Raw genomic sequence first — 13,656 nt, forward strand, 5'->3', positions numbered from 1 at the left:
AGTGAAAGTTGCATGACATAGATAAAAATCATTGATTTGGTATAATAATTGCATCTTTAAATAAAATTAAACACCTTTAAAAAAAAACTTTTTTTTTGGCAAGGGGGCTGCACCTGCAACATGTAGAAGTTCCCGGGCCAGGGATCGAATCCATCCCACAGCAGTAACCCAAGCTGCTGCAGTGACAATGCCAGATCCTTAACCCACTGCACAAGAGAACTCTCAAAAAAATCATTTTAAAAATAAACAAACAGGAGTTCCCATTGTGGTGCAGAGGAAACGAATCTGACTAGGAACCATGAGGTTGCAGGTTCAACCCGTGACCTTCCTCAGTGGGTTAAGGATCCGGCATTGCCGTGAGCTGTGGTGTAGGTCGCAGATGCGGCTAGGATCCAGCATTGCTGTGGCTGTGGTGTAAGCTGGGAGCTAAAGCTCCAATTCAACCCCTAGTCTGGGAACCTCCATACGCTGCAAGTGAGGCTCCAAAAAAAGCCAAAAAAAAAAAACAAACAAAAAAAAAAAAACAACCAACCAGGGAGTTCCCTAGTGGCCTAGTGGTTAAGGATTTGGCATTGTCACTGCTGTGGCTGGGATTTGATCCCAAGCCTAGGAACTTCAGCCTGCCTCACGTTTGACCAATAAAATATTCATACTAATCAAATAAATAAATAAACGCTCCCTTCCAGCTTCTAGCATGTCAATAATTCTAATAATAACCAAAGCTGATATTTTTAAATCAGGTTATGTGTACTTTGGTTTCAAAAATAAAAATTTCTCATTCTTCTAACTTATTGCAGTAGTGACCTCTTTTCCCAGAGAACATTTACTCTAAGTTATACTAACTTTGCAGGGATACATCTTGGAAAAAGCCAGCCAAAAATTCTAGAAAACAGAAATTCAGAAATAAAAATAAAACCCATCCCAATCCTGGGCATCTATCCAGAGAAAACCATGACTCAAAAAGATACATATTCTCCAATGTTCACTGCAGCACTATATACAATAGCCAAGACATGGAAACAACCTAAATGTCCATCAATAGAGAAGTGGATAAAGAAGATGTGGTACATTTACACAATGGAATATTACTCAGCCATTAAAAGGAAAGAAATAACGGCATTTGCAGCAACATGGAAGGACCTAGAAACTATCTTGCTAAGTTGAGGTTAGTCAGACAGTGAGACACCAACATCATATGCTATCACTTACATGAGAAATCTAAAAAAAGGACACAAGGAGCTTCTTTGCAGAACAGATACTGACTCACAGACTTTGAAAAACTTATGGTTTCCAAAAGAGACAGGTTGGGGCATGGGGGATGGGCTGGGGGTTTGGGATAATTTCCATACAACTATAAATGTAATAAAATTCATTGAGTAAGTAAAAAATAAAAATAAAACCCATGTGTAACATAAGCTAGAACAGAGCTTCTCAAGCTTTAATATGTATACAAATAATCTGGGGAATATGTTAAAATATAGACTCTGTTCACTAGGTCTGGAGTAGGACCCACGCCCTGCATTTCTAACAAGCCCCTAAGCGATCCTGATGCTGACAGACCTCACTCTGAGCAGCGAGGAGCTAGAGCACCGTAGGTAAGGAACAAGCAATGCACAAAAGCACTCTCATTTACTGATTTCCTCACTAACAATTAAGATAGTCCCCAAACTGGGGAAAAACGACACTGCACTTTTCGTTCTACTTAAAAAGTTATTTGTGTGTATAACTCTTCTAGGACATGGGGAAATGGATTTAGTGTTGGTGCACTTTTTTCACGGGCACAGAATTTTAAAGACAAGAGGCTAACTTCACTAACAGGATATTCTTCTCTGACCTGTACCCTCTTTAGAGCTGGTCTCTGTCTCTTAACTAAAAACAGTGGAGTGTGGAGTTCCCGTCGTGGCGCAGTGGTTAACGAATCCGACTAGGAACCATGAGATTGCGGGTTCGGTCCCTGCCCTTGCTCAGTGGGTTAACGATCCGGCGTTGCCGTGAGCTGTGGTGTAGGTCGCAGACGCGGCTCGGATCCCGCATTGCTGTGGCTCTGGCGTAGGCCGGTGGCTACAGCTCCAATTGGACCCCTAGCCTGGGAACCTCCATATGCCGCAGGAGCGGCCCAACAAATGGCAAAAGACAAAAAATAAATAAATAAAAAATAAATTAAAAAAAAATAAAAACAGTGGAGTGTATCTTAAAAGTTCACATCAGACTGTTTACTTGGCTAGAACCACTCCGGAAGCACCATTTGCAATGCCTTCCACTGGGAAGCTGCACAGTGCCCGGCACCCACCCCCTCCACCCTCATCGCTACTCCCAGTGCTCTTCCACTGCAGGCTGACAGGAGGGTGACAGCTGATGAAAAGCCTGGATGGACAGGAAGACATGCTCAGAAGTGCCCTTCCTAGAAAGAGTTTTGTTTTGTTGTACTTTGTTGTACAGACTGGGTGAAGATCAAATGCCTCATCTGCACAAAGTAACATGTGTTTCTTTTTCCTGGGCCACCATCCCCAGATTTCTTTCCCACTTATGGCCCTAAGTGTAGTATTTCATAGACAAAACAAACACCTGCCCAGTGATACTGACACTCAACATGGACCTGACAGAACAGCAGCCAAATACAACATCTGCAAATCTTCTCAGTGAAAACCTTCACCCAATTATGCCCAAATTATATCTTTAGCATTTCAAATCTCTATAATTTAAATAAAGATGGAAGAAAAAAGTAATACCTATATGAAACTTTTTTATAGAAACTTTTCTACATGGCTTCTGAATTTTTAGTAACATGATCTTATTATTCCCACAAAAGTCGTTTTCATCCTACAGATGCAGACTTCTTTCTAACTCTAATCTCTAAAAATCTCTGGTTCTAGTTTATACCAGCTAACGGTAGCTAATTACTCCATTGTATCAATGTGTTTGCTTCCTGTCAAATGAGAGGACTACCTACAGGACAAAAGGAAAACTCAAGTACGCAAAAGTGAGAACAAGTCAAAATAAGCAAAAGTGAGAACAAGTCAAAATAAACAAAAGACACTGTGCCCTTTACCACTGCTCATCTGTGTGGAGGGAAGTTTCTTCTCATTTATCCTCTCATGGTTGCTGGGAAAGGCAGACATCCCTCTGTCTGCTGATGATACCAGGCTCTCCAGGGTAGTGGCCTCTTGGGGAGGATGTGCCAAATATGTCTCTTTGGGCATCTGGACCATGAGGCTGGAGAGCGTCTGCTCTAGAACATCCTCTTCAGCAACGTAGGTGTACGGACAGTATTCTCGGGTCCGGGAGTAGATGTTAGCATTGTCATAACAATCTGAGCAGATAACCCGGGTACCGGTGCCACCTGAGGACAACATGGGAAAGAACCCAAACATCCTTCAGTTAAGAAATCAGCTTTGCCAATCAGTAGTTTTCTCTAACCCCTGTCATCATTACAATCATTAGCTGGTATTTGTTCAAAACTTACATGATACACCAGAGGAAGTTTCAGGGTCTTTCTGTGAATTAACTAATTTAATTCTCATCACCTCCCTAGGAGGTAAATACTATCATTATCCCTATTTTACAGATGGAGTAACTACAACACAGAGAGGTTAGGTCACTTGCCCAAAGACATGCTGCCAGAGACCAACCTTCCCAAAGGCATACAGTGGAGAGCTGAGATCGACGCTGAGACCCTCCGGCCCCAGCATCCATGTTCTTGAATAGTACATTAAACCATCTCTGTCCAGCCTGGACAAGGTCATGCTCAAATCAAGGGAGTCAAGATAAGGCCAGCACTGAGCTACAGAACCCATGCTCGGCTTCAGCAAACCAAGGCAGAGAACAAAGTTATGATGACTTCACAAAAGCCCGCATTACTTCCACGAGTCAAAAGGGTAAGAAATGCTAACTGCTAAAAGTACCCCTAGAGAAGGACTCAGATGGTCAAGAGTCCTGCCTGATAAGCATGTGCTTGGCAGGAGTAAAAGTTTAATAACGAACTCCCTGGACCATTACGTGCTTTGAAAACTGAACGATGAAGGGAGGAAAGTGAGAAATTGAGAGCGAGTTACTTACTCGTGATCAAGCAACAGAATGTTAGGACTGGAAAAGAACTGGAAGTGATTAACCCAGAAAGCAGTGTTATTTCCTACAAATTTCAAAGAGTAGAGGCTTTTAAGTATTCTTTCAAAAGCTAGAAATACGTCCTTCCCATGGAAAGCCAAAACAAAACCCAACTTACCAACCATATAGAGAAGTTCTATTAACACTAAGCCTAAAAAATCTCTGTAGCAATGGAACAGACCTTTCATTTTTATAGTACTTGAAGCACTACACAGATGTGTCGAATATGGGAGCATATTGAGAAAAATGCCTTATAAAATATTATTTATTTTTAAAATAAGGAAATTAAAGCTCAGATTTTAGTAACTTGTTCATGATCACATACTAGACAGAGGAACTGACAATCAAACCCAACTCCCTCTCTAGTTCACCTCCCTATGGTCTGTCACTCCCTTTGGGGAGGGGGGAGTAGGGAAAAGCAGTGTGGTAAAGTCAGGTTCACGTAATTATGTTACATCTCTCTAATGTTCTCCAATATATGCAGAGAATCTTCAGTGCCTTTTAAACCTGTCATCAGGAGAAACAACCTCCCCTGGATATGGTCTGAAGGCTGCTCATGCCTGAAAAGGATACCACACACCTGGAAAAGAGTTTCTAGAGCATCTCCTTCCCATAATAATACTCTAGTCTGAGAGCCTCTGCTGTGTTCTTTAATCCCTTTTTAAGGATGTGTTTCTCCTTCTGTCAGATGATTTTCTCCTCTGTTAAGACTTAGTCAGTTTTCATCCTATTTTGCTTGGAGCCAAATGTTTTCATTGAGTATCTTACTTTAAAATATTGCTTCAGGAGTTCCCACTGTGGCACAATGGGATCAGGAGTTGCAGGTCTGACCCCTGGCCTGGCACAGTGGGTCAAGGATCTGGTGTTGCCACAGCTGTGGCTTAGGTTGCAACTGAGGCTGGGATCTGATCCCTGGCCTGGGAACTCCGTAAGCCACAGGTGTGTTGGAAAAAATAACTATCTAGGAGTTCCGGTCGTGGCGCAGTGGTTAACGAATCCGACTAGGAACCATGGGGTTGCGGGTTAAATCCCTGGCCTTGCTCAGTGGGTTAAGGATCTGGCGTTGCCGTGAGCTGTGGTGTAGGTTGCAGACGCGGCTCGGATCCCACTTTGCTGTGGCTCTGGCATAGGTCGGCGGCTACAGCTCCGATTGGACCCCTAGCCGGGGAACCTCCATATGCTGCAGGAAGCAGCCCTAAAAAAGGCAAAAAGACAAAAAATAAAAAATTAAATAAATAAATATCTAACTCAATGGAGAAGAGGGCTGACGGACACTGTAGGCATAGACAAGGAAGAGTCATTACCATCAGCGCCTTTGTGTAAATATCCATTGGCAGGAGGCATAAGCTGCTGGTGACTGCCTGCCTCCGAGTTGCTGTAGCCTTCCTGTGGCTCAGACAGTGTTCCCTGGGAAGACAAGTAGCTGGGAATGTCTGCAGGCAGATTGAGCTCCTCTGTAAAAGAAACATCTGTAACTCCCAAATAAAGTTAGGCAAATTTAAGACAATACTCAGAACACTCTTGCAAACGTACTCTCTTTTGGTACAAATGGCCAGAAAGATGTTATGTACCTAGAAACTCAACCGCTCTTAGAATTTTCTCTGAAAACTCTTTCTCACTAGAATTCTCATCAAAGCTTCACTTCAAAAGTCATAGCAAAAGAAACAAGACCTAAAGTCTGAAATCTTATCCACAGACACACTTGCACAATCTGTCTGGCTGAACCTCTTCTCTCACAGGTTTTCAGGGTGAGCAATGTCAAAGACTGACCTCCGTCATAAGGACTCCACTCTTTCCCACAGGAAACTAAAACGGAAATGGGCCTTAGGCATTAAAGCAAGTACACCTGCAATTGTTTATCAGAGCAAAATTCTTTACAAATTCTTAAAATTATTCATTGGAAAGGTTCTATTACATCAAAGAAGACATTTTAACAGAAAAATCCTTCCTTCTTAACAAAGTACCAAAGCTCCTCAGTTTTTCATATTTTACCATCAATCCTATACTACATTCTTGACTCAAGTATAAGCTACAGGTGCCAACTGGGTACCACTCACCTGTGTTTGTGATACTATAGTCTTCATTTTTCCTCCTCATGTGGTAAATAACAATGACCCAGATCAAAGAGGTGCCCACAACACAGCAGACCACAACAATGATGACAATGCCAACTGTGGTCCAGCCATCATCTTCATGCCCAATGCTACCCTGGGAAGAGTCACAATTGGAGGATGAAATGACATTTAGGTAAATGTGACCACGTTCTGTCCCAAGGGTGTTGGACATAATGCAGGTATATTTCCCAGCGTCTTCTAGCCCAGCATCGACAATGATGAGGAGCTGGTTGGCTGCAGCAAAGAAGTGCCGTTCTGTCACCAGCAGTGGTCCGTCATCTTTGGTCCAGTTGAGGCGAGGGGCAGGACTCCCTCCAGCTATGCACTGTAAGACCGCAGTCTCACCTCGGGTCACTGTCTTGTCCTCCAGAGGTCTAATAAATGAAGGTGTCTCTAGCAGAAAGAGGTATTAAAAAATCACATTAGGCAATCTGATTCCTAAAACTCTACTGAAGTAGACTAATGAGGTTATCATGAAATAAGCACTTTCATATATTCACGGATTACAAGTTAATATTTCAGAAAAGCAAAAGCCTCAAAAAAAATCTAAATATTATCTCAGGAATTCTACCTCAAGCAAGCTATCCTCAGCAAAGAATTCAAAGATTTATATACATAGATGTTCATTACAAAATTAGTTGTAATTTTTACAGGGGAAAAAAATCAAAAAAATCTAACAGAAATATAAGTAAATTATAGGAAAGCCACATGATATTTTATGAAGATTTAATGACATGGTTACCCTGTGATACAATATTAAGTGGAAAAAAGTAGGCAGACATAACCATATACAGATGAGTGCTTTAAAAAGTCCAGAATATGCCAAAATCTTTAATAGCATTTGAAGGACTTTCCATTCTTTTTTCTAATTGTCTATATATCAAATTTTCAAACAATAAGCTTATTTTTCTGATTACACAATTACACAAAGCAACAAATTTTTGAAAACCCTAACATCTAAAGGAAAAGAGAACTAGAATTGGATTTGAGTCCCAATAAAGAAAAGGATTCTCATAAGAAAAAAATTGGCTTGTCAGGGGAAATCTCACAGGGAAAAGACATTTTACCAGAGCATAGGATTAACAGGAGCATAGTGGAAGGAAAACAGGAAATTCCACCAAAAGACAGGTCATTTTTTTTCATCTTATAAATTTTTTAAAAAATATGAACTGGGAAGGCAAAGTTAAATTGTCTCAAGTTCACTGTGAAATAGGACGTGAGGCAGTATAAAACTGCAAACTCATTAAGTGAATAGTAGAAAAAACAAATATACATGAAGTAGAAAACTTACACAGGGAAATACAACAAAATACAAAAGGTTGTGAATTTTCCATTCACGGAATAAAGATCTCTAATGCTGCCCTCCGAATATCCTCAGATTTCAGTTAATGAATCCACTAATACCCTAGGCTGACACAACCCTGCATAAATTGGCAAAACAAGGTAACAAATGAAATCTCAAACTTAAGACTTTTCTTGCCATTAAGAGCAAGAGTAGATCCACAATAAAAAGGCTCCTGCAAAGGCAGGGACCCACGGAGCAGTTAACATACCTAACACTGTTAGCGAGGCATTTGCTGAGAGACCCCCTGCTATATTCTGTGCCATGCAGCTATAGATGCCCATGTCTTCTATTTTCACGTTTGCAATGAAGAAGACATCATCCTCAGGCATGACATGCATGCGTCTTTCCCGAGCTGCAGGAAAGTCAGTACCACCATCTTTCTGCCAGGAGATCTGAGGCGCAGGGTGGCCCTCGGCAGCACATTCTAATCTGGCCATGGCTCCAGTGCGAATAGTTAGATCCATTGGCGTTTTCAGAAAAGATGGCATCTCTGTTCCAAGAAACATCACCAAGACAAAGCGGGTGAGGGGACAAATACATATACATATATATGTGTATATATATACACGCGCACACATATGTACAAGGGAGACTTTGTTAGCAAAACACCAACTGTTGTAATGTCTATTTCTTTGAGAAGACATGCTCTCTGGACTGACTAGTAAACACATTCAGAGACCATCTTTTCTCCTATAACCTCAGAGTATTTAATAACTAACTCTTCTAGAATGCAGGACACACCTCCTTGATCTCCTTGGTAAGAACAGAGAAAGCAGAGGCCACAGACCTTTTTGAACTCCCTATTTTACTTGGTTTTTTTTTTTTTTTTTTTTTTTTGGAAGGGTGGCCACATTCATGGCATGCAGAAGTTCTCGGGCCAGGGATCAAACCTGCACCACAGTGCCCCAAGCCACAGCAATAACAGCACTGGATCCTTAACTCACTAGATCACTAGGGAATTCTTAGAACATAATATTTACTATGACTCCCTTGCTTAAGAGACTAAATGGTGCTTCCCAAATAAACAACTACAAAGTTCTCAAGGTAACCATGATTAAAAAAATTTATGCCTTCAAACATCTCATAAAACAACCCAGAAGCAAGACACATGTACACCCTTTAATTATACAAAGCCTAAAATGTTGTAGTTATTCAATCTAATAGGCCATAGATAAATCAAGCCATTTTGTTTTTCTTACAACCACAGTGAAAAAAGAGCACTATTTTAAAAAGTGATTTCATGTGACGACATTCAGACAACGGTAATAATCACTGGATCCAGAAATGTTCTAAATACCCCCAGTTATTGGAAGGCCCTGTGAACAGTGTCAGGAATAAATTTCATAGTTTTCAGAACAGAATTGTGGTTCTGAAAAAAAAAAAAAATGGAGAATTTCAAAAGAGTTCTTTCAAAAGCATAAATAAAAGCGAAAGTAGCCTATCTCCTGGGGCCACAAATTCACCTTTACCCCTCAGTCAAAGACTAATTAAGGACAATAAATGAGTAAACTAGCAATCCAGTCTATATATTATCACAACCTTAAAGACAAAAACAGTAAGGACCCCAGGACATCCCTCTGAAATGTCATCAGGCCTAGCCTAATTTTCTTGGTCAAATGGTTCAAAAATGAAACATGAAAAAAAGTTTCAAAAATTAAACACAAAACTATCAGGGAGCATAGTTTCTTACCATTCACAGTCAGTTTGGCTTTCTGAGAATAGTTAGAACCAAAGTGATTAGTAACGATGCACTGATATTTTCCTTCATCTGTGAAATTCACATTGAAAAGATGTAAGACACTAGTATATTCCAGAGCTTCTCCAGCTTGCTGTTGATAACGTACAAAGTTCTCAATATCAGCATCATACAAGATTTCACTATCTTTGCGCCACACAGCAGACATGGCTGAATCACTGCTGCTCACTGCAGTGCATGTCAGAGTCACGTTCATGCCCCTTAGAGCAACTGTGGTTTCAGGATGAGTTCTTATTTGTGGCTTGAGAAAATCATCTAGAGGAAAAAAAAAAAAAAAAACAGGACAGGAGCCAAGTCAATTATTTATTTTTGGATCTACAAATCCAATTTTTTTTTTCTTTTTCAGGGCTGCACCTGAGGCATAAAGACATTCCCAGACTAGGGGTCAAATCAGAACTGCAGCTGCAGGCCTTCACCACAGCCACAGCAACTCAGGATCCAGGCCGCATCTGCAACCTATACCACAGCTCACAGCAACGCCAGATCCTTAACCCCCTGAGGCCAGAGATCAAACCCGCATCCTCATGGATACTAGTGGGGTTCTTAACCCACTGAGCCACAGTATAAACTCCTATAGATTCAATTTTTTTTTTTTTTGGTCTTTTTTTGCCATTTCTTCAGCCACTCCCACAGCATATGGAGGTTCCCAGGCTAGGGGTCTAATCGGAGCTGTAGCCACCAGCCTACACCAGAGCCACAGCAACTCGGGATCCGAGCCATGTCTGCAACCTACCCCACAGCTCATGGCAACGCTGGATCCTTAACCCACTGAGCAAGGCCAGGGATCGAACCCGCAACCTTATGGTTCCTAGTCGGATTTGTTAACCACTGAGCCACAATGGGAACTCCAGATTCAATTTTAAAACAAATAATGTACAACCGAATGCTCTGTTTACAAAATGGCATGTTAAGGTTGAAAGGGCTGTAGAGCTCTAAGATATGTACATGTCAGCAGCTGAGCCTGGACCAGAACCAAGGTTTTCAGACTTCAGGGCTTAGCACTCTTTCCACCATCTCTTACTGTCACTTATGCTTAGAATGTACTTCTTAAGCACTACCAGTTACTAGGAAATGAAGAAACCTAAATTAGAATTTTTTAAAACAAGTTCAAATCCTCTTACCCATTATATATGTATGCGTGTGTGTGTATATATATAACATACATAAAAATAGGTATTCCTATTAGTAAAACACAATATTTGAAAGTACTTTGTGCATAAGTTTCACCTAAAATAGTGAAAAATTCCAAGCATGTAAAAAATCTAAATGAAGACTGGCTTAGGATTAGCTAATAAACTACAGATAATAATCAGAAATAATAATCTATTATTGGATCCATTCAAAGCAGTAGGTATATGAATTCTCAGCCAATATCTTTACTGGGTAACATTCCACTGTGCCATAAAAGTGGTAACTAAAAAAAGAAGATAAAAGGAGCTCCCATTGTGGCTCAGTGGTAAAGTCAGAAAGGCAATTGTGGCAATGAAGCAGAATTTAGTCATTATTAGGTTGTTTTCTTCTTTAAAATTTGTAAAAATGCAAGTATTTTGTGCACCTGAACTTCCAAATGTCCTAAGCGTCTTTAAGTAGATGGTGGAAATAGATCTGATAATATACAGCTATCTAAATAATCAGTTACTAGTGATATGCAACACAGATACACTGATCTAAAAGTGAGACTGTGTAAAGCTAAGAACTATTTACTCTACTTCAAAGGAAAATTTAAGGATAAAAATTTTTCCAAATTGAGAAAATTAATAGATTATATACATGAAATTATAATTAAGTGCTAGACAGAATCAAGACAACTTGTCTATGACAACTATATATATATATATATCCCCTTTCCCCGCTCCAAAACTCCCAAACCTTGCCACTTCTGTCCTTAAAAAAATGCATCGTAAATAGAAACCAAGGAGTTTCCATTGCGGCTCTGTGGAAATGAGCCCGATAAGTATCCATGAGAATGCAGGTTGGATCTCTGGCCCTGCTCAGTGGGTTAAGGATCCAGCATTGCCTTGTGTTGTGGTGTAGACCGGGAGCTAATGGCTGTGATTTGATCCCTAGCCTGGGAATTTCCATATGCTGCAAGTGTGGCCCTAAAAAGCAAAGAAAGAAAAAAGGAAAGGAAAGAAGAGAAAATAAAAGAAAAAAGAAAAAAGAAAAAAGGAAGGAACGAAGGAAAAGAAAGAAAAGAAGAAACCAAATAAAATCGGTACAGTCATACATTGCTGGTGACAACATAAACTAGTAATAACTCTTTGAAAACATCTGGCAGCACTCTTCAAAATCTACTCAATATAAAATCATACTTTTTTTGGCCATGCCCACAGCATGTGAAAGTTCTGGGGCGAGGGACTGAACTCATGCCATAGCACTGACACCACCAGACCTTTAATCCGCTCTCTAAAATCATACTTCTGAATGAATTCATGAAAAAAAACCTCATACTTTTTGATTCAAGAATCTTACTCCTAGACATTTATTCTAAAGTTAACAATCCCCCTAAAAGGGAAAGGGCCTACATTCATAATGATGCTATTATACTGATATTATTTAAAATGATCACTTAAGAACACACAGAGGAAAAAGCTGCCTATGACATATTAAGTCAAAGAAAAAAAAAACTTAAGCTATGATTACAATATAAAAATACTGGAGAAGAATGTAAAGAAATGGAAGCAGATACGCTAGTGGGAAGGCATTCTATTTAAAAATTTTTAAATTCTCTTAAGATAGTATCTAACATACAAATTTTTAAAACAAAAATACAAACCACAGACAAAATCTTTCAGATCCACATTCAGGATGCTCTGCCCTGCTAGCCATTCAGGGTGTGCACAGCTTACATTCACAGAATGTTGAAAGTTATTATCAACCAGCCATTGAAGCAACCACTTCAAATGGCAGTCACAGAGCAAACTGCTTGTGTTCAGAATCCTGCAGAAACAAAGAGGAAAAGAAGGGCCCTTTACTTTTCATTCCAAGTTTCTCCAACATTAAAAGCTTACTACACACCCATGCATTTTTCTTGTCAAAACAAAAAACAAAAAACAAAACCTGTTTAACATGGATCTAACCATGAGAAAACAAATTCAGACTATCAGCCTTGTTTCAAGTATGATAGTGTCAAGAAAGACACTAATAAAAGGCAGAGGGGACAGGTAAGGGATCTGTTTTGGATTAAAGGAGACTAGAGAGCCATGATAACCGAATACAGAGTCTGATCCTTCATTAGAAAAATATTTACCTACAAAGGACATTTTTGGGACACTGGTGAAATCTGAGTGTGGACTGCATATTAGATAATATCATTTTATCAATTTTAACTTCCTTGGGTGTGATAATAGTGCTGTGGTTATATAGGAAAATACCCTTTAGAAAATACATGCTGAGATATTCTGGGGTGAAGTCATGAGGTCTGTAACTTACTTTCAACTGGTTAAGCAAAGTAACAGTGTTCGTGTCTATGCCTATGAGTGTGTGGAAGAGGGAGAGAGACAAAGACAGAGAGAAAGGGAGGGAAGGAAGGAGAGAAATAGATAACAAATTCAGCAAAAAATTAACAACTGATGAATCGAGGTAAATGGTATATGGGTGTTTGCTGTTCCTCTAAATTTTCTGAGTTTAAAATTTTTCCCAGAATAGTTTGGGGAAGAGCTTACTACATATGTTGGATTGTAGAGACATCTTTGTTGTAGAGAGGATGTAATTATTTTCAAACTATTTCATCAAGACTAAAAACATTTCAGCCCTGTGGCAATGTGTACTTCAACTTAAACTAAGAACCACTGAAAAATAGTTTTAATAGGCCTATAAAATATATCTGAGAAGTGGGTGTTTTCTTTTAATAACCATTAAATTGGGAAGCAGGGAAAGCAAGATTTTGACATTATAACTTACTTCGAGTGCGCCTTCAAGATCCTCAAGCAGTTTTAAAGTCTGGTATAAAATATCTCAGATCTGATTCCAAAGACTGATTTCAAACACTCTTTAAGGGCACCTCAAAAGCCATACTCTATCAAGGGTAATTTTCATTAAGCAGGCCAAAAGTTACCTTTGGCATTTAAGAATTCTTATGTTAATATTAATTCATTCATAGAGAATTATCTGAGTTTACCATAGGCGCTGCTGTAGCTGTGGGACTACAGCCCTCACAAAGCTTCTGTATTTAGAACCAAGCAATAAACAAACAAGAACAAAGTATAGTGTCAGAAAGTTAAGTCCCATCAAGAAAAACAAAGCTAGGTCAAGACCCAGAGACAGAAGCTACCAGTTTAGATACAGTGGTCAGGGAGATTCTCTGGGCAAAGACCTGAAAGAAGTGAGAGAACAAA

General features: G+C 39.7%; 1 protein-coding gene across 16 annotated transcripts in view; it reads right to left on the reverse strand.

Moving 5' to 3' along the window:
• LRIG2 (leucine rich repeats and immunoglobulin like domains 2) overlaps nucleotides 1-13,656 on the reverse strand; it is a 108,738-nt gene that overhangs the window by 6,138 nt on the left and 88,944 nt on the right. For 12 of the 16 annotated variants that reach the window (XR_014844468.1, XR_014844464.1, XR_014844461.1 and 9 more), the window contains 6 exons: nucleotides 12,096-12,259; nucleotides 9,254-9,574; nucleotides 7,772-8,053; nucleotides 6,162-6,611; nucleotides 5,409-5,558; nucleotides 3,050-3,340 (listed from right to left, as the gene is read on the reverse strand). Coding sequence is in view for 7 of the 16 variants with exons in the window: in XM_021090735.2 (XP_020946394.1) it covers nucleotides 3,050-3,340; nucleotides 5,409-5,558; nucleotides 6,162-6,611; nucleotides 7,772-8,053; nucleotides 9,254-9,574; nucleotides 12,096-12,259 (1,658 nt within the window). In the remaining 9 variants the exon portion in view is untranslated. Of the gene's footprint in view, nucleotides 1-3,049; nucleotides 3,341-5,408; nucleotides 5,574-6,161; nucleotides 6,612-7,771; nucleotides 8,054-9,253; nucleotides 9,575-12,095; nucleotides 12,260-13,656 lie in introns of all 16 variants that reach the window. The other 4 variants (XR_014844460.1, XM_085023571.1, XM_085023570.1 and 1 more) reach the window with 1 other exon arrangement.

Source organism: Sus scrofa, chromosome 4, assembly GCF_054392235.1.
Source record: "Sus scrofa isolate SSC_HxYL_T2T_F1_AM1 chromosome 4, Sscrofa_HxYL_maternal_Yorkshire_Landrace_v2.0, whole genome shotgun sequence".
NCBI lineage: Eukaryota > Metazoa > Chordata > Mammalia > Artiodactyla > Suidae > Sus > Sus scrofa.